The sequence below is a fragment of the Natator depressus genome, chromosome 1, assembly GCF_965152275.1.
Source record: "Natator depressus isolate rNatDep1 chromosome 1, rNatDep2.hap1, whole genome shotgun sequence".
Classification (NCBI taxonomy): domain Eukaryota; kingdom Metazoa; phylum Chordata; order Testudines; family Cheloniidae; genus Natator; species Natator depressus.
Window position 1 is genome coordinate 205,932,791 of NC_134234.1, and position 27,160 is coordinate 205,959,950.

Sequence of the window (27,160 nt, forward strand, 5' to 3'; positions counted from 1 at the left end):
TTGTTTTGGTTACTGCTATATTACTGATATCAGTTTTCCTGAGCTCCAAAAACTCCAGATTAGTTCTGCACATGTAGACTGGTTAATAGGATGAGGAACCAGAGTTTGAAATGCAAGTGAATGATAATGTCATGGCCTCACTATGAGGCAACAGAACAAGTCATCTCGAGGAATTTAAAACTGGCTTTTAAGCCAGTGAGCAGATTCACCAGCCAGGGTAGTCAAAATAAAGCCCAAACTCTCAAGATTAGTTCCAAGTCCCTTTCCTCAGGGCTGGTTTTATTAATAAACAGAATCTACAAAAGTCTCAAAACAACACAAAACATTGAGTATCAGAACCCTGTTCTGCTTTCCACAAGCTAGGAAAAGAGTGGATATGCCCCTCCCTTTAGGTAGCCATTCCTGGCTATCCCCTAGACCAGTGGTTCTCAACCAGGGGTACACATATCCCTGGGGGTACGCCGAGGTCTTCCAGGGGGTACATCAACTCATCTAGATATTTGCCTAGTTTCACAACAGGCTACATAAAGAGCATCAGGGAAGTCAGTACAAACAAAAACTTTATATAGACAGTGACTTGTTTGTACTGTTCTATATACTGAAATGTAAGTACAATATTAATATTCCAATTGATTTATTTTATGATTCTATGGTAAAAATGAGAAAGTCAGCAATTTTTCAGTACTAGGGTGCTGTGTCACTTTGTATTTTGATGTCTGATTTTGTAAGCAGTTTTTAAGTGAGTTGAAACTTGGGGGTATGCAAGACAAATCAGACTTCTGAAAGGGGTACAGTAGTCTGGAAAGGTTAAGAGCCACTGCCCTAGGCCTCCTGTTTGGTCCCTACAGAGGGACTTCCTTCAGGGTTTTTTGTTCAACAGTGGACCCTTTACTATCATGTGCTCTGTCTGGAAACTACAAAACCTGGCAATTCCCATTCTTAAAAGGCCCAAGGGCGATAGCAGGCACACTCTCATGCATGTATGTACCTCATGGCCCAGTGCCACCCTGAAGATACTGTTCTATTAGGGTTATCATCTGGCTGGTATTTCACCGGCCTGGCCAGATTTTTTATGAATTTGCCAGTTGCCAAAAAATAATGTAATCTGCTGGGCTTTTCTTATGTGGGTCTAAAGATTTGCATTATTATCACAACACACTGGGATATCTAATGTTAAAAGTTTCTGTGTCCAGCTAAAGGTGCTGAAGTGCCCCCAGTTCCAGTTTAAGTGATAACAGATCAAAACTACTGAAAATACAGCAGCTGTCTGCCCAACAACATGCAAGCGCACCCTGATGTGTGTGAGAGAGGGTCTGAGTCACATGAGAGTGAGGAGACTGGCAATGTTTTCAATCTTAACATCTTATGTATATGTGTTATCTCTCTAGATACTATAAGGGCTTGTCTACACAGCGGAGGTGTACACACTGCAAAGCCACTTTTTGTGATGAAACTCCTCAGTTGCAGTGCATAAAACCACCTTGACAAGAGTCATAAGGCTTTTTATGCAAAAGTTTTAGCTCCATAGTGCCAGTGTAGACACCGTTCTTGATTTTTGTGCTGTTATTGGCCTCTGGAAGGTGTCCCACAATGCCCATCCTGACCACTCTGGGTCAGCAGTTTCAACTCTGCTGCCCTGACACCAGGTAAACAACCTTCCAGGGCCCCTACCCCTTTAAAGCCCCAGGAATTTTGAAATTCCCTTTTCTGTTTGCTTGGTGTGCAGAGCTCACATTTCATCCTCCCCAGCAGCCATGGCGACACCATGCAGCAAATGATCTCCCGCTTGGAGCAGTGCGGAGATGCTGGACCTGATAAGTGTTTGGGGAGAGGAGGCTGTCCAGTCCCAGCTGAGCTCCAGCCATCGGAATTCCAATACCTATGGGCCAGCTTGCGCAAAAAGGGCTATGACCGGGACATGCTGCAGTGCAGAGCGAAGGTGAAGAAGCTGAGGCACACGTACCAGAAGGCGAGGGAGGCAAACTGTTGCTCCCTTGCTGCGCCCCAGACCTGCCGCTTTTATAGGAAGTTGGATGCTATCCTCGGCGGCTATCCCACCTTCACCACCAAGAGCCCCATGGATACTTGGGCAGGTCAGGAGCCAGTGGAAAGTGGTCCTAGCCCAGAGGAGGAAGTCATGGATGAGGAGGTGGAGGCAGAAGAAGATGTGGAGCCCATGCTGGGGTTGCCCGGTGCTGCGTCCAGTCAGGAGCTGTTCTCCACTCTGGAGGTGCCTAGCCAGTCTCGGCAGTCGCTCTCTGGTGAGCCAGAAGCAAGAGCAGAGACCCCTGGTAAGTGGTTTTGCTTTGTGAAGGTCTGAAGCAGGTTGAGGGCAGAGAAATGTACAAGGCTGACTGTGTTTCTGTGTGCTGGGCATTTCCCCGTGCAGCTAGGCAGTACGGTGAAACAGGGAGTTTATGCACTCCGAGATTTCATGGGAATCCTCCAGAGAGATTTCTAGGAAATTTTCCTGGAGGTTCTCGGCAATCTTCCTCCAGAGGTTCCTTGGCAGAGCAGCTTTGTTCCTTCCCCAAATTGAGAGACACTTTCCCAGGCCACTCTGCTATTACTTGGGCAGGGACCAAAGCTGCACACAGGCGAGCAGCATAGGGACTGGGGTGGAAGCCACAAGCGTGTAGCAGATGCAACCTTGCTTCCTTGCTTCCCCTCAGGAGTGAGATATCTTCCATAATGAGCCCTGCTTGTGGAAAATGGTGAGAAAGTTTAGACGGTTTCCCCCCATAAGTGTCCCGTGACCCTTTCAGATTTTATTTCTGCAATGAACAATGACCCTGCCCCTAGGTGCACTCACCATGCTTGGGGTGTTCACCAGCATGTGTGCTTGAATAGGGTCACCTAGAAAGTGATAGGTATGTTACCAGTGGTGTATTTTAATGCAATGTTTCAATGCTCTGCATGTTGTTAACAATAGTGCTACTGTTTATTGTTACTTGTGCCTCTCCAGATATGACCTTGAAAGGCTCCCCTCTTCACACAAGCAGCAGAGCATCTGCGCAGGATAAGAAAATGTCTGAGACGGAGCAAGGAAGATATGTTCTGGGAGGTGCTACAGCAGTGAGAGGCAGAAAAGACTGAACTCAAGCAGTGGAGGGAAAGCGACAAGCAGGAAAGAAAAGAAAAGAAAATGATGCATACAATAGGGACACTACGGAGAGGCTGATAAAAGTTTTGGAGCTGCAAACTGACATGCTGCAGTCCCTCATAACGTTCCAGACTGAGAAGATGCATGCCCGCCCTCCCCTTCAGCACAGTCAGAACTCTTTCCCAGGCCCTCCCCAAACTCCACCCACGCATTCCTTTCCAATTTCTGCGATGGCACCTGCAAATCAACAGGCACTTTTATCAGTTCCTTACATTGAATCTGAGGCCTTAATAATCACAACTGCTTCCGAGCCTACCAAATGTAATTAACCATTGCAGTCCCAAGCATAGCAACAAGCATTACTGGTTTTCATCTTCAAAATGTTGCCTCAAGGCACCCCTGATTCTTATTGCACCCCCTCTAATAGCCGCGTTGCACCCCCTCAAATAGCCCTGGTATCTGGCTGTTCAAAATCAGCAGCCAGGTGCTGTGCCTCGGCAGTCTACCCCTGAGTAAACTTTTCACCCTTCCCTTATTATGCAGCATGCAACACACAGTTATGACCATGGGAATATTTTCCTCATTAAGGTCTAAACTTCCATAAAGGCATCGCCAGTGCACCTTTAATTGGCCAAACTCACATTCCATGGTCATCCTGCACCTACTCAGCCATGGCATTAAGCGGTATGCTGGGTCTCCCAGGATCACTATGGGCATTTCAACATCCCCTAGGGTGATCTTCTGGTCTGGAAAGAAAGTCCCTGCTTGCAGCTTCCTGTACAGGCCAGTGTTCCTAAAGATACGTGTTTCATGCACTTTTCCAGACCACCCCATGTTTATGTCAGTGAAAGGTCCGTGGTGATCCATAAGAGCCTGCAAAACCATGGAGAAGTACCCCTTCCAATTGATGTACTCCGTCATAAGGTGGTCCAGTGCTAAAATTGGAATATGTGTGTCATCTATCGCCCCTCCGCAGTTAGGGATACCCATGTCTGCAAAGCCATCCACAATGTCACGCACGTTGCCAAGAGTCCTGGTCTTTCACAGCAGAATGCTGTGACGGGTTTGGTCACAGAAACTCCCTTAAGACTGTCACTAGATGTGCTGGGATACCACTGAGAGCAAACCCCCCCTGCCAGAGAAGGTTTCCCTCCACTCCCGTCTTGCTGAGTTAGACACTCCAGTCAGCTACAGCACAGACCAAGAGGTTGGGCCACGCCCCCCTGCAGTGCACAGAAACTAAGATTCACTTAGCCCATGGGCTTCTCAGTTAACAGGGACTTTCCCAGCACCCAGTATTCAGTCTTTCTGGGAGCCTAAACCCCAAATAAATCCATTTTACTCTGTATAAAGCTTATACAGGGTAAACTCATAAATTGTCCTCCCTCTATAACACTGATAGAGAGATATGCACAGCTGTTTGCTCCCCCAGGTATTAATTACTTACTCTGGGTTAATTAATAAGCACAAGTGATTTTATTAAATATAAAAAGTAGGATTTAAGTGGTTCCAAGTAATAACAGAGAGAACAAAGTAAGTGACCAAGCAAAATAAAACAAAACATGCACGTCTCAGCCTAATACCGTAGGAAACTGCATACAGGTAAATCTCACCCTCAGAGATGTTCCAATAAGCTTCTTTCACAAAGTGGACTCCTTCCTAGTCTGGGCCCAATCCTTTTCACACCAACATTGTAGTTTATGGCCTGGGGCCAGCAATCACTCACGCCCCCATAGTTACTGTCCTTTGTTCCAGTTTCTTTCAGGCATCTCTTTGGGGTGGGGAGGCCATCTCTTGAGCCAGCTGAAAACAAAAAGGAGAGGCTTCCAGGGCCTTTTATATTCTCTTTCTTGTTGGCGGAAACCCCACAGCAACAAGATGGAATTTGTAGCTGGGCAAGTCACATGTCCATGAATGATTCAGCTTTTTGCAGGCCGATGCCATTGTTTATATGTTAGTTTGAATGGTCCCAGGAGAGCCCAGATGTGGACTGGCATCTCCCAAAGTCCATTGTCAGTTAAGTGTTTCTTGATTGGGCACTTACTCAGAATAGTCCTTTCTCAAGAAGCTGACCAAATGCTTCACTGGTGCTACTTAGAATCAAACACATTGAGATACAAGTACATAGCCAATATTCATAACTTCAAATACAAAAATGATACACACATATAGACAGCATAATCATAACCAGCAAATTACAACCTTTCCATAGACACCTTACTTGACCTCCTTTGTACAAGATTTGGTGCAACTGTAGGACCTTGGTTGCAACAATGATCTATGTTGTCACAGTTCATGTCAATAATGTCACAGATGTGATTAATGACCTTGCACACTTGCGTTAACAAAGCCCAAAAACAAAGCCCCCACTCCAAACTGATTCGCGACCGACTGGTAGCAGTCTGGAGTTGCCACACTGCGATCGCCTTGCACTTCTCCACCAAGAGGACAGGTCTTATTTGGGTGTCCTTGCGTCGCAGCGCTGGGGTGAGCTTAGCATTCAGTTCCAGGAAGGTGGCTTTCCTCATCCAAAAGTTCTGCAGCCATTGCTCATCATCCCAGACCTGCATAACGATGTGATCCCACCACTCTGTCCTAGTTTCCCGAGTCCAAAAGCGACGTTCCACTGTGTTCAGCTTCTCCATGAATGCCAAAAGCAATCTAATGTTACTGCTTTCTGTGTCAGATACCACGTTAGGCAACTGTGACTGCCGTTGCCTTCGTAACTTCAAGAATAACTCCACTGCCATTCGCAATGTTCTAGTAATAGCTAGCAGAGCAGTGGAGATCATTGTGGGATCCATTCCTGCAGAGAGATGTGGCGGAGCGAGCAGAAAACAATGGACGTTGAAAAATGCCACAAACTGAAGATGGAATGCTGGGACAGAAAGCAGTGCATCACAGGGCATTGAGTCCAGACCCATAATGCTCTGCAATCCCCTTCGCTTTGCCAGAAGACATAGCGGCAGAATGGGGAGAGCTGCACTGTGAGATAGCTACCCACACTGCACTGCTCTCATTGTCAATGAAAATGCCCCAAGAGTAAACGCACTATGCCACCAGTGGGTTCTGCAGGGATTGGTCCTAGGCCTGCTGTATTGGATATAGGCTGGTTGAGTACTAATGAAAGAGACTGCTCCCTACTGATTCTCCACTGAGAACTACTTTTTAAGATCTGTCAGTTAGCCAGTGCTTAATCAATAGAGGGTGCTTTAGTGATACTGTATAGTGCTAATTTTTAATCAGACAGTTACAAAAGTTTAAGTGTATTACATTTATGGAAATAATTATATTCCTATCCTTTTATTCTTTATTAATTGAACCCCTACCAGCTTTTCCATTATTCTGCCTGGGATTGATGTAGGCCAACTGTCCTATAGTTATCTGGATCATCCAGCTTGCCCTTTTTGATTATTGGCACAATATTAGCAGTTCCAGTCTTCCACAATTTCCCTGGTATTCCAAGACTTATTAAAAATTAGTATCAATGGAGCAGAGATCTACTCAATCAGCTTTTTTAGGGCTCTTGGATGCAAGTTATCCAGGCCTGCAGATTTAAGAATGTTTATCCCTAGTAGAGATTAACATCCTCTCCAATTATTAATGGACTGGAAAATACTTCATCATCCTCAAGGCATACAAACACACTATCCTGCTTCTTTCCAAATACAAAAAAGAAATATTTATTGAACACTCCTGCCATATCTACATCAGTATTAACAATTTTACCATCTCCATTTAGTAATGGGGCTACACAATTGCTACGATTTGCTTTCCTAAAATACTTTAAAAACTTCTTATTGCTCTTAGCCTTGCCAGGCATGGATTTTCTGCTGACCTCTTTAGCTTCTCTTATCAATTTACTATACTTCATAACTTCTAGTTTATATTGATAGCTATTCACATCTCCTTTTTTCCCATTTGTTATATATTGCTTTTTCATATCTTATTTCTGCCTTCACTACACCCCTGAACCACGATGGGCTTTTTGATCCAAAATAGAGTTACCCCATGTTGGGTGCAATACCTTATGTGTTAGAAAATTATCATATATAATTCTCTGCAAGGTGAATCTTGAGAAAGTTAAATACTAGAACTGTCAAGCAATTAAAAAAATTAATCGCAATTAATCGCACTGCTAAACAATAACAGAATACCATTTATTTAAATATTTGTTGATTTTTTTTACATTTTCAAATATATTGATTTAAATTACAACACAGAGTGTACAGTGCTCACTTTATATTTATTTTTTATTACAAATATTTGCACTGTAAATATGTAAATGTAAAATGTAATGTAAAAATGTAAAAAACAAAAGAAATAGTATTTTTCAATTCACCTAATACAAGTACTGTAGTTATCATGAAAGTTGACCTTACAAATGTGGAATTATGTACAATAAATAACTGCATTCAAAAATAAAACAATGTAAAACTTTAGTGCCTACAAGTCCACTTAGTCCTATTTCTTGTTCAACTCACTGCTCAGACAAACAAGTTTGTTTACATTTGAAGGAGATAATGCTGCCTGCTTCTCGATCACAATGTCACCTGAAAGTGAGAACAGGCATTCACATGGCACTGTTGCAGCTGGTGTCACAAGATATTTATGTGCCAGATGCGCCAAAGATTCATATGTCTCTTCATGCTTCTTCCACCATTCCAGAGGACATGCGTCCAGGCTGATGACAGGTTCTGCTTGATAACAATCCAAACCAGTGCGGACCGATGCATGTTCCTTTTCATAATCTGAGTCAGATGCCACCAGCACAAGGTTGATTTTCTTTTCGGTGGTTCAGGTTCTATAGTTTCCGCAATGGAGTGTTGCTCTTTTAAGACTCTGAAAGCATGCTCTACACCTTGTCCCTCTCAGATTTTGGAAGGCACTTAAGATTCTTAAACCTTCGGTCAAGTGCTGTAGCTATCTTTAGAAATCTCACATTGGTACCATCTTTCCGTTTTGTGATATCTGCAGTGAAAGTGTTCTTAAAATGAACAACATGTGCTGGGTCATCATCCGAGACTGCTATAACATAAAATATAGGGCAGAATGAGGGTAAAACAGAATAGGAGACATACAATTCTCCCCCAAGGAGTTCAGTCACAAATTTAATTAACGCATTGTTTTTTTAACGTGCATCATCAGCATGGAAGCATGTCCTCTGGAATGGTGGCTGAAGCATGAAGGGGCATACAAATGTTTAGCATATCTGGCATGTAAATACCTTGCAATGCTGACTACAAAAGTGCCATGCAAATGCCTGCTATCTCAGTATAAAACAAGAGACAACACATGGATACAGACTGACAGGAAAGTACAAGAAAATAATGAGAAAATATTTGTCAGCACGATAGGCAGTGGTCTACTGCCTCCTTATTTGTGTATACAGTGCACTGTGGAGGTGTTGTCCATTAAGATTTGCATTGTGGAATTCTGCAGAACAGGAAAGAACATTATGCAGGCTGGTCTGATGGCTCTCAGCTCCAGGACATTCATGTGTAGTTTTAAGTTGATTGAGAACATGTCCCTTGTATCTACAGGTGCTTCAGGTGGGCACCCCAACTTGTCCCTGAAGCATCCATAATAAAAGTGTCATAATTTTCCCCCCTACTGTTACTCACAACTTCTTGTCAACTGTTTGAAATGGGCCATCCTGATTATCACTACAAAAGTTTTTTTTCTCCTGCTGATAATAGCCCACCTTAATTGATTTGTCTTGATAGAGTTGGTATGGCAACCCCCATCTTTTCATGTTCTCTGTGTACATATATATATCTTCCTACTGTATTTTCCACTCCATGCATCTGATGAAGTGGGTTTTAGCCCATGAAAGCTTATGCCCAAATAAATTTGTTAGTCTCTAAGGTGCCACAAGTACTCCTCGTTCTTTTTGTTGAATATGCAGAGTCCATCTTGAAGAACTCCAGTTACATGTAAGTAACCTTAATTTCTTCTTTGAGTGTCCTCTGCATATTTCCAATCTTGGTATAGTTTGGCAAGCAGTATTCCAAGAATGGATGGAGAGAGACAGAGTCCTAATTAAGCAAGGAATAAAGTATCATTCTGCCAAATTGTACATCAGATCTGGCTGCCAAACCTAACACTGTGTTTAGTGAAAGTGTGAACTGAACCCCAAGTGGCAACTTCACATATTTCAATAACAGGAACATGCCTAGAGCAAGCTACAGATGCAGCACCTGCCCTTGTAGAGTGAGCACTAAGACCTGCAGGAGGAGAGAGGGAAGAAATCTTATAACTCTCCTCTATACACTGTCTAGCCACCTAAATAAGGACTGGGCAGAAATTGCTTGACTCTTACTATATCTGGCAAAAGAAATAAAGAATTTGGGAGAGATCCTAAAATCCTCAGTCCTGTCCAGATAATACGATAAAATTATTTTACACATAAAGATTACAGTTTGGATTCACCCTTACATGCATGGGGTCAAGAAAAGAATACTGGTAAATTAATATTGATTAATATGAAAATCTGAAGTTATTTCAAGAAAAAAGTCTGGGATAAGGTCTAAGAACCACCTTGTTCTTATGAAAAATGGTATAAGGAGGGTCAGCGATCAAAGCATGTAGTTCATTAACTCTTCTAGCAGTTGTGATTGCTATTATAAAAGTAATCTTTATGGATAGTGGAAATAAAGAACACCTTGAGAGGTTCAATGGAGGAGACATAAGTTAATACACCTCTACCCCAATATAACGCAACCCGATATAACATGGTTTCGTGTACAATGCAGTAAAGCAGGCCTCCCCCGCCCCCCGGGTCTGGGAGGCAGGAGCTATGAGGGGGCACTTCTGGGGGCCCTGGAGGCCCAGAGTGGCCCGGGTGATTAGTGGGGGGTCGGGAGCAGCCCACTCCGCTTCCCTTGCCCAGGCCCCAGCTGTGTCACTCAGAGGAGGAGGCTTGGGGGAAGGGATCCCCCCCGCACTCACCGGCAGCGGTGGAAGTGGAGCAGCCTGGCCCCAGCCTGCTCCACTCTGCCAGCTCCCAGCCGCAGTGCTCCGCTTCCTGCCACTGGTGAGTGCGGGGGGCATCCTTTCCCCAACCTCCCCGCACTCACCGGCGGTGGGAAGCAGAGCGCCAGAGCTGTGATCTTGTGGAGTGGAGCAGGCTGGGGCCGCGTTGCTCCGCTTCCTGCTGCAGCTGAGTGTGGGGGGTGTCCTTTCCCCAACCTCCCCGCACTCACCGGCAGCGGGAAGCGGAGCGCCGCGGCTGGGAGCTGGTGGAATGGAGCGGGCTGGGGCCATGTTGCTCCGCTTCCCGCCGCTGCCGGTGAGTGCCTGTCAGGGGGCGGGGGTGTGGATAGGGGTCGGGGCAGTCAGGGGACAGGGAGCAGGGGGGCTGGGTAGGGGGTGGGGTCCTGGGGGTGATTAGGGATGGGGGGTCTCTGGAGTGGGCAGTCAAGGGACAAGGAGCAGGGGGGAGGCAAAGAAAGTTCTATATAACGCTGTTTCACATATAATGCAGTAAGATTTTTTGGCTCCTGCAGACTGTGTTATATCGCGGTAGAGGTGTACTAAGTTTAAGTCCCATGAAGGAAATGGATTATGTGTTGGCAGATACAAGTTTAATAAACCCTTTTAACTGAGTTGTGTGAAAAACAGATTTACTATCAATTAGTATATGGAACACTGCTATTGCTACTAAATAGACTTTAAGTGAGGAGTTACACAAAACCATAGTTTTCAAGTGAAACAAATATTGTAAAATACACTGAACAGGAACCAAAACAGGGTCAAAATTCCTATCAGACACCCATGTAACAAATCTTTTCCATTTCAAAACATGGCATTTTCTAGTGGACTGTTTCCTAGAGTCAATTAAAAGATGTTGCACCTCAAAAGAACAAGACTTTTATAAATCTGTTAAAAGTCCTATCACCCATGCTGTTAGATGCAATGACTGGAGATCTGAATGAAAGACTCCCACTCTCTGCTGGGACAGTAAGTACATTGTCACCAGTAGCATCTTGTATTTCCCTTGGAGACGAGAAGTAAATTGGTGTACCATTTCTGTCTTGGCCATACTGGAGCAACTATAAACATCTTGGCCAAGTCCTGTCTTATTCTCTATACTATCCTTCAGCACGGGCGGGGGGAAGGGACCACATACATTCCACCCATTCATCAGTCAAAGAGGAACACAGCTCTCACCAACTGACTAACTGAGCTTGCTCTTAAACAAAACTGGACGCTTGGTATTCAATCTGATGGCAAAAAGATCTATGTTCAGGACCCCCCAAATGCTGAAAATGTACTGAATCATTGAATCCTTTCGTGAACACTCATACAGCCCCATGGAATCACTGCTCAGCCAATCTGCAATCTAGTTGTGATTTCCCACTGCATGAAAGGGAATCAGACACATGCTGTGTAGGATATACCAGTCCCACAGTTTTATTGCCTCCTGACAAAGCTGAGATGAATAAGGTCTTTCCTGTATACTTAATACATTGCTGACATATTGTCCTTGGCAACTTGAGTTCTGCACGTGTGGGAGGAATAACATGAGGGTTATAGACGAATCTCCTAGTTCTAACACATTTATGTGTAAATGGCATTCTTGGACATTCCTAAGACCTTGAATGAAAAAAATGTTGAGATGGTACCCATCTGGAAACTTCAGATGTAACTATCATAGTATGAGGAGGAGAGTTGAATAAAACTTCTTTGAGAAGCTGGGGGCTCATCAGTTGGAAGCGACAGAGATGGAGAGAGACCCGGGTGTGTGGGTCGATCACTGGATGACTAGGATCCACCAACATGATATGACTGTGAAAAAAGCAAATGCAATCCTCTGACGTATAAGGCAAGGCATTTTTAGTAGATGTATTATTGGCATTGGTAAGACCTCAACTGGAATACTGTGTACAATTCTGGTCACTCATGTTCAAGAAAGATTCATTTAAACTGGAAAAGGTGCAGAGAAGAGCTATTAGGTTGATAAGAGGAATGGTGGGCCTATCTTACGAGAGGAGACTGGAAGAGCTTGGCTTGTTTAGTCTAGCAAAAAGAAGGCTGAGAGAGGATATGATTGTTCTCTAGAAATACATTAGGGAGATAAATACTAGGGAAGATGAAGAGCAATTTAAGCTCAAGGAGAATGTTGGCACAAGAACAAATGGATATGAACTGGCCCTAAACAAATTCAGGTTGGAAATTAGAAGGAGGTTTCTAACCACGAGGGGGATGACACTCTGGAACAGCCCCCCAGCCAGAGTCATGGGGGCAAATAATTTAATTAGTAGATTGGTAATTAGCAGAACAAAATCCAGATCGGCATACTTCATGTTTTAATAGGACCAATTTCACAAAGCTGAAAACAATTATGAGTATAATCAGCTGGGAGGAAGAATTTAATCAGAAAAATGTGAATGATAATTAGGAATAATTTAAGAACACCTTACTAGATACCCAAAAAGCCATAATCCCACAACTGAGAAAGAGGGCTGTGCTGGTTAAAAAAATCAACTTGGTTTAGAGGGGAAGTGAAGGCAGCTGTAAAAAATACAGATATAAGACAAATGGAAGAAACGGGAAGTTGACAGTAATGAATAAAAATCAGAAGATAAAAATGCTAAAAAACTGATTAGGAAAGCACAGGGACACAAGGAGAAATCTATGGCCAGCAGAGTTAAGGACTATTAACAAGGAATTTTTAAAATATGTTAGGAACAAAAAGAATCCTGACAATGGTATTGGTCCATTACTAGATGGAAAAGGTAACATTATCAATAATAATGCAGAAAAGACAGAAGTGTTCAATAAATATTTCTGTTCTGTATTTGGGGAAAAAACAGATGATATATTCTCATCATTCCATTCTACTAGCATCTCTGGAGAATGTTAAACAGGAGCTACCAAAGTTAGACATTTTTAAATCACCAGGTCCAAATAATTTGCATCCAAAAGTTTTAAAAGAGCTGGATGAAGAGATCTTTTAGACTTCTATAAGGTGTTTGACTTGGTACCCCTGACATTTTGATTAGAACAATATAAATTAACATGGCACACATTAAATGGATTACGAATTGGCTAATTGATAGGTCTCAAAATGTAATTGTAAATGGGGAATCATCCTTGAGCGGGTGTGTATCCAGTGGGGTCCCACAGGGATTGGTTCTTGTCCCTACACCATTTAAAATTTTTATCAATGACCTGGAAGAAAACATAAAATCATCACTAATAAAGTTTGCAGATGACCCAAAAATTGGGGGAGTGGTAAACAACGAAGTGGAAATGTTGCTGATTCTGGATCACCTGGTAAAATCGGCCAAAGCAAACAATATGCATTTTAATACAGTTAAATGTAAATGTATACATCTAGAAACAAAGAATGTAGGCCACACTTACAGGATGGGGGACTCTGTCCTGGGACGCAGTGACAGTTAACGTTGATTTTAAATAAGACCTGGAGCACTGGGGAAGTTCCAGAAGACTGGAAGAAAGCTAATGTTGAGCCAATTTTTAAGACAGGTAAATGGGATGACCCATGTAATTATAGGTCTGTCAGCCTGATATCAATCCTGAGCAAGATAATGGAGTGGCTGATACAGTACTCAATTAATAAAGAACAAAAGGAGGGTAATGTCATTACTGCAAATCAATACAGGTTCATGGAAAATAGATAATTTCAAACTGACTTGATATCTTTTTTTGATGAAATTACAAGTTTGATTGATAAAGGTATCAGTGTTGATTTAATATGCTTAGTCTTCTGTAAAGTGTTTGACTCGGTTCCCCCATGACATTTTGATTAAAACATGAGAACAATATAAAATTAACACGGCACACATTAAATTGATTAAAAACTGAATAATAGATAGATCTCAAAATGTTTGCAGTGTTCTTGTAACCATGATGGTCCTGGGATATGAGCCCCCCAGGTGGGTGAGGTAATATCTTTTATTAGATAGACTTCTGCTGGTGAAAGAGAAATGCTTTCAAGCTCCACCAAGATCTTTTTCAGTTCTTAAAATGCAACTGTACATGGGGAATCATCATCAAACGGGTTTGTTTCAAGCATTTAGGGCTTCTCTACATAGGCAAGTTTTTTCAGCATATGTTTTTCCACTATAATTATCCAGGTTTAACTATCCCAAAGAAGTGCATCCACACCCCTTTGTTCATGCCATCTTAAGATAGTTCTCTTCTGTGATTCATTGCATCCACACTGCTCTTCACTTTTTCAAAAAACTGTACATCATTTGGGGCAGATATCCCATGGTGTAATGTTCTGCCACTAGGCTCGATGCATCCTGGGATGATTTTTTTTTGTGGCACATTGTGGGATGCCCACTGGAATTCTGGAATCAAACTAACACACTCCCATAATTCATCTGGTTTGACCAAAGCAGGATCATTTTCAAACATCTGTCAGGCACCAGGGAGGGAAGATTGCTGAGCACCGCAGTCCTGACAGTCATTAATACGAATAGGCTGCTCCACATGTATCATGCAGATGGATGGCTATGAGTGACTTGGAAGATAGCCACAGTGACGCCGTGGGGAAGAGATCAAGCAGTTACTTCTGCATGACGTTTTCCTGGAGTAGCTTTATTCAGTGGAGCATGGCACTTAGCCGACCAGCACGAGCTGATGTTCAGGCTGAGGAAGGCGACTTTCCCAGAGGCCTGTGCAGAGCTCACCTGGAGCTGCTGCAGCAGCAGAACACAAGCCTGAAACCTCCTCTCAGCCTGGAGAATATAGCCATCGCCATCTGGAAACTCATCACCCTTGACTGCAGCCAGTTAGTAGCTAATGTGACAGGGTCAGGCAAGATGGCTACAAGAGAATGCTAGAAGGTAGATATATTAGCCCCAGGTTAAGTAGGTCCCTTTTCCCTGGGTAAGGTAACAGAGAAGGTTCCAGAACAATCAGGAACTTTCTGGAAACAATTAAGGCAGACAGGCTGATTAGAACACCTGCAGCCAATCAAGAAGCTGCCAGAATCAATTAAGACAGGCAGGCTAATCAGGGCACCTGGGTTTTTAAAAAAGGAGCTCACTTCAGTTTGTGGTGTGCGTGTGAGGAGCTGGGAGCAAGAGGCGCAAGAAGCTGATATCCTCACTTGCTCATGTAAGTTATCCTCCTGGGGGAGGGTTTCCTGCGTGACTAAGCATGCCTCTCGATCGTGCCAAGGTTTTAGAAGATTGATGTGGTAAATTTGCTCCGGTTTAAGGCAGCCTGGCTGCCACACCTTATAGTTCACCTCTCCCACGGCTTTGATTACTTCGTAGGGTCCCTGCCACTGGGCCAACAGTTTACTTTCTGCTGTGGGCACCAGTACCATCACCCGATCCCCTGGTTGGAACCGTCGAAGCTTCGTTTGGTGGTTATAATGGGTTTGTTGGGTCTCCTGTGCTCTCTCCAACTGTTCCCGTACAATGGGCATAACTCGGGGTATCCGATCTCTCATCTGCAGTACATGCTCGACTATGTTCCTTCCGGGATTTGGCTCCTCTTCCCAGGCTTCTCTGGCTATATCCAATATGCCCCGGGGGTGGCGCCCGTATAGTAGTTCGAATGGAGAGAAACCCATGGAGGCTTGCGGACCTCCCGGATGGCGAACATGAGGTAAGGCAATAGGGTATCCCAATCTTTCCCACCCCGGCTCACCACTTTCCTGATCATGGTCTTGAGGGTCCCACTGAGCCTTTCCAGAAGGCCATCTGTTTGCGGGTGGTATACAGAGGTCCGTAGGGCTTGGACATGGAACAACGAACAGAGATCTTTCATCAACTTGGACACGAAAGGTGTCCCTTGATCAGTCAATATCTCCTTGGGTAGCTCAACCCAGGCAAAGATCTGTGCTAGCTTCTTAGCTATTGTCTTGGAAACTGTGTTGTGTAGGGGAACAGCTTCCGGGTATTGGGTTGCATAGTCCAGTACAACAAGCACATGTTGGTGGCCCCGATCTGTCCTCTCTAGGGCCCCTACCAGATCCATGGCTATCCGTTCGAAAGGAACCTCGATTATTGGAAGAGGTATCAAAGGAGCCCGCAAGTGCGGGCGAGGGCTATATAACTGACACTCTGGACAAGAGGTACAGTATAGTCAGACATCTTTGTGTACTGCTGGCCAGAAGAACCTCCGCAGGATCCATGCCTGGGTTTTCTCTATCCCTAGGTGTCCTCCAAACAGATGACTGTGGGCGAGACTCAATGTGGCTTTTTGATGTTGTCGTGGCACCAGAAGTTGTTGTATCTCTTGCTCCCGCATTTGCACCACGGCGGTACAGGAGATCTTTCTTCATTATAAGTAAGGTTCAGGACCCCGGACTTCCCATCCACAGGTATCCCATCAATCTCGGTCACCTCTTTCCTGGAGTTATCATATCTGGGGTCCTCCACGTGGTCTCGCCCAAAAGTCTCTCTCCCGGGACTAATCTGCCCAAGCTCCCAGGGGCTGGCTTCTGCTTCTTCCAACGGCTCGCCGCCCTTATGGCTGGGGGCAGCCTCTGGCTCACCTTCCGTGGTGGAAGTTTCTCTGTTGGCTGCTCACATCCATCTGCCTACTTGGGAGGTCTTCTGGCCCTGGGTCAGGATCCGGGTTCTGAAGGCCCTCGCGGCCTTCCTCTCTTTTTTTGTCTTCCGGGTCTTTTGCGGGGCTGAGAACAGATCCTGAGAAATCTCAGCCAACATCGGGGGTTGACATTCCCCCGGTGAGGAGTCGCTGTCCTCAGGATCCCCACCTCCCTCCAGCCTCTCTGGGGGGAGTAAATTATCAAACCGTGGATAGTCCCTCCCAATGACTACAGGATATGGGGGTTTAGGAACTACTCCCACAGTCACCTCAATGGGATTCCCCTGAACCTCTATCTCCACCAGGATTGTGGGGTAATGGCTCACGGCCCCATGTACGCACGTCACTGCTACACGTTTGGCTTGTAGCAGCTGACTACTTTTTACCAGCTTACCCGACATGAGGGTGATACCACTCCCAGAGTCCACAAGCGCTGTAGTCTCTGCTCCATTTATCCTCACTGGCCTGATGTCATTATGCGGTGCTAATGAGACTCCCACAAGGTGGATAAGGGAGCCTGGGACCTCCCAATCCCCCAAGTTACATTGCATAGGCTCCTTGGTGCTGGGACACTGTGCTGCTATGTGTCCCCACTCCCCACATGCATAACATCTATAATTGCTTCTAATCACTCCCCTATCCCGGGGGTTAGGGGGTTTAGTCCCGGGGTTCCCCCCACTCAGGCCAATCCCTTCCTTCTGGTGTCCCCACTGGTTTTCAGCCCCCAACTTCTTCCACCTAGGACTCCCCGGGGGTTTGGCTGCCCAACCTTCCAGGGTTGGGGTTGGGTGCTTGCTTCGAAAGGGGCTTTCCTTGGGTAGTCGGGTCAGTTCTCTGGCTGTCATCCGTCTTTCTACCAGTGTGATCATCTCGTTGTACGTGGACGGATTGTTATGGCCTACCCATTTGTGGAGATCTGGCGGCAGTCCCTGCATGTAATGGTCCATGACCAGGGTCTCCAAAATCTCCTCCGGGCTGCACACCTCGGGCTGTAACCACTTCCACGCGAGGTGTATGAGGTCGAATAGCTGGGACCTCGGGGGTTTGTTCTTCTGGTATTTCCACTCATGGAACCTCTGGGCCCTTACCGCTGCCGTCACCCCTGATCGTGCTAGGATCTGTGACTTCAGACGGGTATAGTCAGTGGCATCTGTGGCAGGCAAGTCAAAGTAGGCCTTCTGGGCCTCTCCCCACAAAAAAGGGGTGAGAATGCTGGCCCACTGCTCCTGGGGCCGCACCTCATGCTGAGCAGTCCTTTCGAATGAGAGGAGATATGCTTCTATGTCATCTCTTGACGTCATCTTTCGAAGACAACCAGTGGCCCTCAGGGTTCGCATCCCACTGGACCCCTGGGCCTAGGTGGTGAGGATCTTCAGCTGGTCCACCACCTCTCTCAAGAGGGCACGATCTTGGGTCGCCTGGCTCATCAATAATTGATTGGTTTCCTGCTGTAGCCACATAGACTCCTGTTGCGCCATTGCCTGAACCCAGGTGGCCTCCTGCTGGGCTGCCGTGGCTTGTACCAGAGCTCTTACCACTTCCTCCATTGTGATACAAAGCAAACAAACAAACCAAAACAAAAAAATTCCAAAACCCCAGTGCACTTTTTTTTAAACCTCTTTCTTCCGCCACGCTGTGAACGAAATCCCACTTTTCACACCAGTTGTGACAAAGCTCTGTCCTTGTCTCCGTGGGTCCCGCGTTTCCTGGAGGATTTCGCTAGCCTCAGAGGCTCACAGTGACCCTCCACGTAACCCTTCTCTCTCTGGAGACAAGGGTCACAGTCTACTGAACCATTTTCATCATAAGCCAGTGAGGGAGGTGAGGAGAAGCTAGAAGCTATCCTCCCTTGCACATTCTCTGTTGTCTCCCAGGCTCAGTGATTAATCGGGGGGGGGGAGGAACAGGGGAGCCCGGGCCCGCCCTCTACTCCGGACTCCAACCCAGGGACCCTAATAGTATCAGCTATGGTAGCTGACCTTTTAGAAACATGACACGTTCAATTCCCTGGGTTACTTTCCCACAGCAGCCCCCACTTCCTCAGGCTCCACTTCACCCTTACTTCAGGGCCTCCTTCCTGGTGCCTGATATGGTGTGTACTGCTCAGCCTCTCCAACAGCACAACTTCCTCCCACAGCTCCTGACATCCGCACCCACCTGACTAACTAGAAGGCTTTTAACTTAGTTTCAGCCAGTCCCTGATTGGCTTCAGGTGTCCCAATCAACCTAGCGTTCTCCCTACCTTCTGGTAAGTTCTTAATTGGCCCCAGGTGTCTTAATTGACCTGGAGCAGCTGCCATTTAACTTATCCTGGTACCAGGGATTTGTTTAGTCTGTAGCTAATATATCTATCTCCCACTACTTTTCTATAGCCATCTGGCCTTTCCCCATCACGCTGGTTTATGAAATTTTTTACTGGATACTTGAATAGGAGAAAGGAGCTGTTCAACTATAACCTGAGTAGCTGAAGAATGACATATGAAGTCTGCATATGGTAGACTGATTAAAAAGTGGCAGTGTCTCATGTCAAGGCTGGAGGCTTCTGAGCAATATCTGCCTTGTGTGATAGACACTTGCAGCATTTTGCACAACATCAGTGAGAGCAAAGGAGAGAGCCTCACCAAGGGCTGGAAGGCAAAGGTGGAGATACTTTCTGAATATGTGAACAGCCAAGAGAGCGTGCCTCTGCAACATGGCCCAACTAGTTAGGCAACTAGGCTCAATGATGCATTGTGCTCCTACTTTGAGGCCAGCATGTAGTACAGGAAAATTAATGTACTGTAACCAAGGAAAGGAATGCAATGGATATGCTTTGTGTAACAATTATGATATTAGGGATTGATGTTATTAGTGAGGAGCTGTATAGCAATGAAATTTTTCAGTCTCAGAGTTTGGCATGCTGAAGTGATCTTGGCGGTCCAGAGGAATCACCTCTTGGTTGGTTTCCATGATGCCTTGGGCACCTTCTGATACTCTGGTCAACTTGTCCAGAATCCCATGTCAGAGTTTGGTGGTAGCATCCTTGGCAAAAATACAGTCCATTTTCTCATAGTAGGTGCAGGTAGTGGGAACATTATCAGAGGTCTTACTTTTGTCCCTAGCATTTTTATAATTCTATTGGAGTTCCTTTGCTTTGGCATGGCTCTGAGCCTTCTCCTGCATTTGCTGTTAATATGGGCCTGAACATGCTCTTTTCCCCAGTGGCCAATGAAGACAGAACCATATGAAGACACTGCACATGGCTGCTATAATGGATATGAGAGTCCAAAAGTGTGAACTTCTCACAAGCTGAAATTTCAAAGGGGCACCCCTAGATTTGTGCCAGCATTTAAACATGGAGGTGAAATCCAGCCAAGATGAACCTGGAGTAGTAGAGGGCATACAAGTAAACAGATAGGCTAGTGCAGGTGTGAAGCAACACAGTGTGGGATAGCAGAGGGAGGACTGCCTGAAACAGCAGAGTTAATCCAAAATAGGGATGCTTCCACACAAACCTTGTAACATTCTGAAATAAGGCCACATTTACACTACAAACTTATTTTGAGCAAATTATGTTGGCCTAAAGCCTCTGCAGTTAGTACATCGCCTATATGTGTGCATACCTGGCTCCTTGTGTCGGTGGTGCATGTACTCACCAGGAGTGCTTGTACCAATGCACAGTGCAGTGCACCATGGGCACGAATCCCATTGTGAATCCAGTCATTTGGGAAGTTTTGGCAACTCATGACGGTGCCGAAATGAGTTGTGCCGGGATGACTGGGAGCCTGGGGTCAACTTCCCAACATGCAAAGTCTCCATCCCACAATGTGATCTGTATCCCATAATTTTCACACCTTTTTTCAAAATCCCACAAACCTGCATAGCCCTCATCGCTATCTGCCATCTCTCACAGAAGCATGGAGCCTTCCCAGCTCTGCATTATTGTCATAAGCATTGCAAGCACAGGGTGCACAATCCTGCAGTATTTGCAGAGCCACAGAAGAACCGAATCAGTGGGGAACATGACGATTTCATGGAGGACACGCTGCTATGGGACATAGCGAGAACCAATTCAAAGTTGTTGTTGGTGTTCACAGAGCAGCTGTAGATGGTGGAGAGCCACTTCTAGGCCTGAGAAACTAACACGGATCAGAGACATCGCATTTAAAACAATGGCTTAGGATGATGAGTACTGGATGCAGAACTTTCAGATGCACAAGGCAACATTCCTGGATCAGTGTTCCAAGCTCGCCCCAACCTCCAGTGCAGGGACACCAGAATGAGAGTAGCACTAACAGCAGAGAAGCAAGTGGCGATCGCACTGGGGAAATTTGCAATGCCAGAATGCTACAGGTCAGTCAGAAATCTATTTGGAGTTGGGAAATCCACTGAGGGGCCATTGTCATGCAAATATGTAGAGCCATTAATCACCTCCTGCTACATAGGACTGTGACTTTCGGCAATTTGCAAGACATAGTGGATGGATTTGCAGCATTGGGGTTCCTCAACTGTAGCGGAGTGACAGACAGCATGGATATCCCTATTTAGGTACTAGACCGCCTTGCCACAGAGTACATTGGTGGATCACTGAGGATGCTTCACCCACATAAGAGTGGACTGGTCATGGAAGGGAACACAGGCCTTTTCAGAAAGCTGCAAGCAGGGACTTTCTTTCCCAACTGGCGGATTACCATTGGGAATGTTGAAATGCCAAAAATGATCCACGACCCAGCCTACCCGGTGTTCCCCTAGTTTATGAAGCTGCACAACAGCCATCCTGACAACACCAAGGAACGATTCAAATTCCGGCTTAGCAGGTGCAGAATGACAGTTAAATGTGCGTTTGGTGGACTGAAGGGACTCTGGCATTGTTTACTCACAAGACTGGACCTCAGTGAGAAAAATATCCCAATGATCATAGCTACCTGCTGTGTCCTGAATAATATCTGTGAAGCAAAGGGGGAAACCTTTCTGCCTGGGTAGAGCGTGGTTGTGGAATGGCTGTCTGCTGAGTTTGAACAGGCAGACACAAGAGCTATTAGAAGAGCTCAAAGCTCAGGGCGGGTTTTGAAAGACCATTTTTACAGTAAGCCATGTAATGCGTTTTGTTGTACTGTCCTCTATCCGGCCCTGCTCTTTTGTGGCCTAATAGGAATCATGCAGTAATTGCTGTACATACAGAAACATAACACTGTCAATACATCTATTAATTTTGTTTATGGCTTATTCTATGAGTTGTGTCACACTGTCAGTAACAAGTAACTGGTTGCTTTCATACCTGTTAAGCACTTGGTAGTAGATGTTGCAAACAAATAAAAAAGAGTTATGTTTTAAAATAACAGACATTTATTTTGTACAAGAATTCAGTGAAAAAAAAGAAACTGAAATTTTAAAATAAATATATGTAAAATAAACTTATTGAAACTTAAATGAACAGAACTCATGAAGGGGAAAGAATATTTATGCCTATTTCAGCTACATCTACACCAACCATCGCTTTCACAGGTAAGTGTATGTGAAGCTGTGATTGTCTTTAGTGTCCCGCGGAGTGGAGTGGTAGAGATAGTGAGGCAGCCCTGGATGCCATGTGGGATGTTGAAGGGGACAGGGGATATAGGAAGGTCCCGATATTGAGTTCTCAATGGGCTGCAGAGGGAGGCGAGCATGGGATTCTCAAACATGCGGGTCCACCAGAGTCTGCAGTATCTGTGTTTGCTGCCTGAGAAGCCTGATTATGTCCTGGTGCATCTCCCTCTCCTTTTCCTGCACCTTCCTCCTCTCCACTCTTTCCTTCTCCAGGCTGTCCCCAATGTTCATCCTGCAGTCCCTGTGCTCAAAGTCCAGTGCAGCACTGGCTTGAAGAAGCTCAGTGAACACGTCATCCCAAGTCCTCTTCTTTCTCCTCCTTATCTGGGTCAGGCATTCTGCAGGTGTGGAGAGGAAGACCCTCAAGGCTGCAGCAGCTGCAGATAAACACATAAAGTTACCGCTGTCAGTATAGTCCCTATGGAAACTGAAATTTAAGATGCAGAACTTGCTCCCCTTGCTCCCCTAAAGCTTCAAGAACTACAAGTTCATTTTCACTTCTGGTTGGGATTGCTTGTGCATGGCACCAGTCACAGCACCAGTCACGGTAAGTATGGCCCACTAGAGATTAGGGAAATGAGGAGAGAATTTCTCGGTTGCATAAAACTACTAACACAGGGCATTGGCACTGAATACTGGCACCTTTTTCCACAGGTGGTAGTGATTTTAGCTGATATCTCACTCCTGATGGTAACAAAGGCACAGAGAACACAGCTGCTGCTGGCATCCTGAAGCCACTTGTGTCTGTATACTGCTAGGCTGTGTATTGCAATGGTGCCTGCCAATGTTATCACTGAGTGCCGTGGGAAATCATCTTACCACAGAGGAAGAAATAAGGCTGCCATCCCTAGAACCCTTTGGCAAAGTATAACAGAGAACCTCTGTGAAAATTTCATAGAGATCGCTCAGAAGGATTCAAGGGACACCCCTGTGTACATAAACAAACTGGTCTGCATGCTCTGTCTCCCTGCACCTAACTCTAGAGGGAACGGAAAAGCAGATAGCAACTCTACTTCTCTTGGTTCTTCTAGTATGAGTAAATTAATGAAAAGTCAAAAGCTGTGTCCTGCTATTTTGAGGGGGCCATCCCTGGAATGGAAAATTTATGTACATGCTTACCTGAGGTTCCTTCCCCTGCACTGGACTTGCCCATGCTCTCTATTGGCAGGACTGGCTGGTCTGCGGTGGAGTAAAAAACAGGTCCTAGCTTGCTGTCCAGCTGGATCCAGTTGCCTGTCCCCCATCCTCCTCCTCTTCCTTGTCCACCCCCATCCGCCTTTCTGTTCACAGCAGAGACCTGTGACTTGGGCTCCTTGGAGATATTGACAGTGTTGTGATGGGTGGGTGGGTGAAGCTCTCCACCGAGTATGGCATGCAGGTCGTTGCAAAAATGGCAGGTCTGTGGCTTGACACCTAATTGTTTTTTGGCTTCCCTGGTCTTCTGGTATGCCTGCTCAAGCTCCTTGGCTTTCACGCAGCACTGCTGCTGGTCCATCATACCACTTCTCCTGCATATCCTGAGCACAGCCTCTTCTCCGCACAGGCCCAGGAATTCCAATATATCATGTCTCCTCCAGGCTGGAGCACATCTGTAGTGTGTAGCTGGCATGGTCAGCTAGGCAGTTGCACACAACAGCGGAGAGCTGCCAGGTATGCTCTCCAAGCTAGGCAATCAGGAAAAGGAATTTCAAAAATCCACAGGGCTTTAAAAGTGAGGGGTGGCTTCCAGTCTACGTGACCCCTGGGCAGTGGAGTTCACAATGGTGACCAGAGCAGTTAGTGTGGGACAACTGCTGGAGGACCATTAGGGTTGACAAAGGTAATGCAGTGTCTACATGCGTGCCGAGCCAACCTCTGTACATAAACCTTGGCTCAACACCACGTCGGAATAACAGGCCACTTACTCAGTCGGAGACAAATCTAAGTGTAGACACATGCACAACTGGGTTGAAGCAAGACTCCTTATATCAACATAACTTGTCGTGTAGACCAGGCCTAAGAGTTAGGTTGCTTCCCAATTAAAGTGGGATAAGATGCCAGCTAATCAAAAAAAGAACTTTTGTGTGTCAATGTAAGGGAGTTTATGATGAAAACCTGAAGTTTATCTATATGGAAAAAACTTTCCTGTGTAGACAAGCCCTTAGCATTTATAAGTTAATGAATAAGTTTATTAACTGAAATTAATTAAAATGGGTTCTTTAAAAAATTTATTATCAGTTGTCTGACTTCTTTTTAATATCTAGAATAATTCATAGATTTTAAGGCCAGAAGTGACCATTTTGATCATCTACTCTGACCTCCTGCATAGCACAGTGATAGAATGTCACTCAGAATGTCATCAAGCCCATTACTTTTGTTTGAGCTAACAATAATGGAAAAATGCAAACTCTTCAAACTCCAAAATACAGTTAAAACTAACTGAAATTTTATGTTGGCTGTATTTGAAAGCAGTGTTTTTTGTTTTTCTTTTTTGGTTGATCACTTTTGCCATTATTTTCATAAATGACAGTTTCTCGTTCTACTTCAGAAAATTTGACAGTGAACTGCCCTCTTTCAGAATGGCTGCTATCTCCTACTGTTCTCAATGGGATTGAGGCCACATGCTGTGCTTTGCCAAAATGGCCACTCTCTCCATTTACCGACTTTTCATAGTCCTCTCCTCCATTTCCTGATAGCATAGGGAGACACCATCTTCTATGAAGACAGCTTGGTTTCACTTCCACAGGAAACAATGGGAGCCAGTACCTGTTTTGTAAGAAGGCATCTTAACAAAAGGTAGCCTGTGGCCTCAGGCCCATTAAAGACAATGGGAAATGGTGGCCATTTTGAAATGTGACTCGTCATATGTTTCTGTTAAGGAGATTTTATTCTTCAGCCTCTGATGACAGATACATTTTCAGTTATGAAAATGACAGCAAAAATAACTATTAATCTGAAATATTTATTTTAAAACTGTCACCCACTGCTCCAGATCTACTCAACAGAGAGGACAAGAGGGAATAGAAAACTTGCAGTGTGTATGAACAGTGGACAGAAACTAGGACTTTTGTGTGCAGGGGAGTATAGAAAACAGTAGGGAGGAAGAAAATGGGATATATCTCCTGCTGACTTGCACTGCTCTTGCAATGCAAAGCAGCTGTAAACCTAGTTTAACTGGCCAGTATGCTCTGGCTGCTTTGTGTTGCTCCAGAGCAGCCTAAAGCAGCCAGAGTGTACCAGTGAATCAGACTCTAAGGGTATGTCTACACTACGGAATAAGGTCGAATTTATAGAAGTCGGTTTTTTAGAAATCGGTTTTATATATTCGAGTGTGTGTGTCCCCACAGAAAATGCTCTAAGTGCATTAACTCGGCGGAGTGCTTCCACAGTACCGAGGCTAGAGTCGACTTCCGGAGCGTTGCACTGTGGATAGCTATCCCACAGTTCCCACAGTCTCTGTTGCCCATTGGAATTCTGGGTTGAGATCCCAATGCCTGATGGGGCTAAAACATTGTCGCGGGTGGTTCTGGGTACATATCGTCAGGCCCCCCTTCCCTCCCTCCCTCCGTGAAAGCAAGGGCAGACAATCGTTTCGCGCCTTTTTTCCTGAGTTACCTGTGCAGACGCCATACCATGGCAAGCATGGAGCCCGCTCAGGTAACCGTCACCGTATGTCTCCTGGGTGCTGGCAGACGCAGTACGGCATTGCTACACAGTAGCAGCAACCCATTGCCTTCGGTACGGTACAATACGACTGGTAGCCGTCCTCGTCGTGTCCGAGGTGCTCCTGGCCACGTCGGCTGGGAGCGCCTGGGCAGACATGGGCGCAGGGACTAAATTTGGAGTGACTTGACCAGGTCATTCTCTTTAGTCCTGCAGTCAGTCCTATTGAACCGTCTTATGGTGAGCAGGCAGGCAATACGGATTGCTAGCAGTCGTACTGTACCATCTTCTGCCGGGCAGGCAAGAGATGAGGATGGCTAGCAGTCGTACTGTACCATCTTCTGCCAAGCAGCCATGAGATGTGGATGGCATGCAGTCCTTCTGCACCGTCTGCTGCCAGCCAAAGATGTAAAAGATAGATGGAGTGGATCAAAACAAGAAATAGACCAGATTTGTTTTGTACTCATTTGCTTCCCCCCCTCCCCTGTTTAGGGGACTCATCCCTCTAGGTCACACTGCAGTCACTCACAGAGAAGGTGCAGCGAGGTAAATCTAGCCATGTATCAATCAGAGGCCAGGCTAACCTCCTTGTTCCAATAAGAACAATAGCTTAGGTGCACCATTTCTTATTGGAACCCTCTGTGAAGTCCTGCCTCAAATACTCCTTGATGTAAAGCCACCCCCTTTGTTGATTTTAGCTCCCTGAAGCCAACCCTGTAAGCCGTGTCCTCAGTCGCCCCTCCCTGCGTCAGAGCAACGGCAAACAATCGTGCATCTGAGTTGAGAGTGCTGTCCAGAGCGGTCAAAATGGAGCACTCTGGGATAGCTCCCGGAGGCCAATACTGTCGAATTGTGTCCACAGTACCCCAAATTCGAGCCGGCAAGGCCGATTTAAGTGCTAATCCACTTGTCAGGGGTGGAGTAAGGAAATCGATTTTAAGAGCCCTTTAAGTCGAAATAAAGGGCTTCATCGTGTGGACGGGTGCAGGTTTAGATCGATTTAATGCTGCTAAGTTCGACCTAAAGTCCTAGTGTAGACCAGGGCTAACAGTTACACATTTTTAGTGATTTCCAGTTGATATGACATAACTACAGATCATTAGATGAATCTCAGAGAATCATTACTTTTGAGTTTGTTTGTTCAGCATTCATGTTGAAATTTTTAATAATTTCAAAAAACAATCATAAACACCCATATGGAAATTCCCAGACAAAAATGATGTGAATGTGGAGTTAAGGTTCACAATGCTTGACAGTAATTTAGGGTAAAATATATTACAGAGATGTTGTTATTATCCCAACCCCAAA

General features: G+C 45.3%; 2 protein-coding genes across 2 annotated transcripts in view; both read right to left on the reverse strand.

Annotated features, from left to right (window-relative positions):
* The window catches only part of MAN1A2 (mannosidase alpha class 1A member 2), a 307,541-nt gene that overhangs the window by 95,566 nt on the left and 184,815 nt on the right, over positions 1 to 27,160 (reverse strand). The gene's annotated exons all lie outside the window — the stretch shown is intronic.
* LOC142000727 (uncharacterized) lies at positions 22,094 to 23,796 on the reverse strand. The gene is made up of 2 exons (XM_074975219.1): positions 23,330 to 23,796; positions 22,094 to 22,587 (listed from the first exon to the last, which is right to left on the reverse strand). Exons 1-2 carry the CDS (start codon positions 23,706 to 23,708, stop codon positions 22,298 to 22,300), a joined length of 669 nt encoding a protein of 222 aa, XP_074831320.1. The 5' UTR covers positions 23,709 to 23,796; the 3' UTR covers positions 22,094 to 22,297.

Excerpts from the sequence above, each read along its gene's own strand:
- LOC142000727 (XM_074975219.1), bottom strand. The coding sequence starts at position 23,708 with ATGATGGACCAGCAGCAGTGCTGCGTGAAAGCCAAGGAGCTTGAGCAG. Across the intron at positions 22,588-23,329 it reads TGCAGGGGAAGGAACCTCAG|CTGCTGCAGCCTTGAGGGTC; the intron begins GTAAGCATGTAC and ends GTTTATCTGCAG.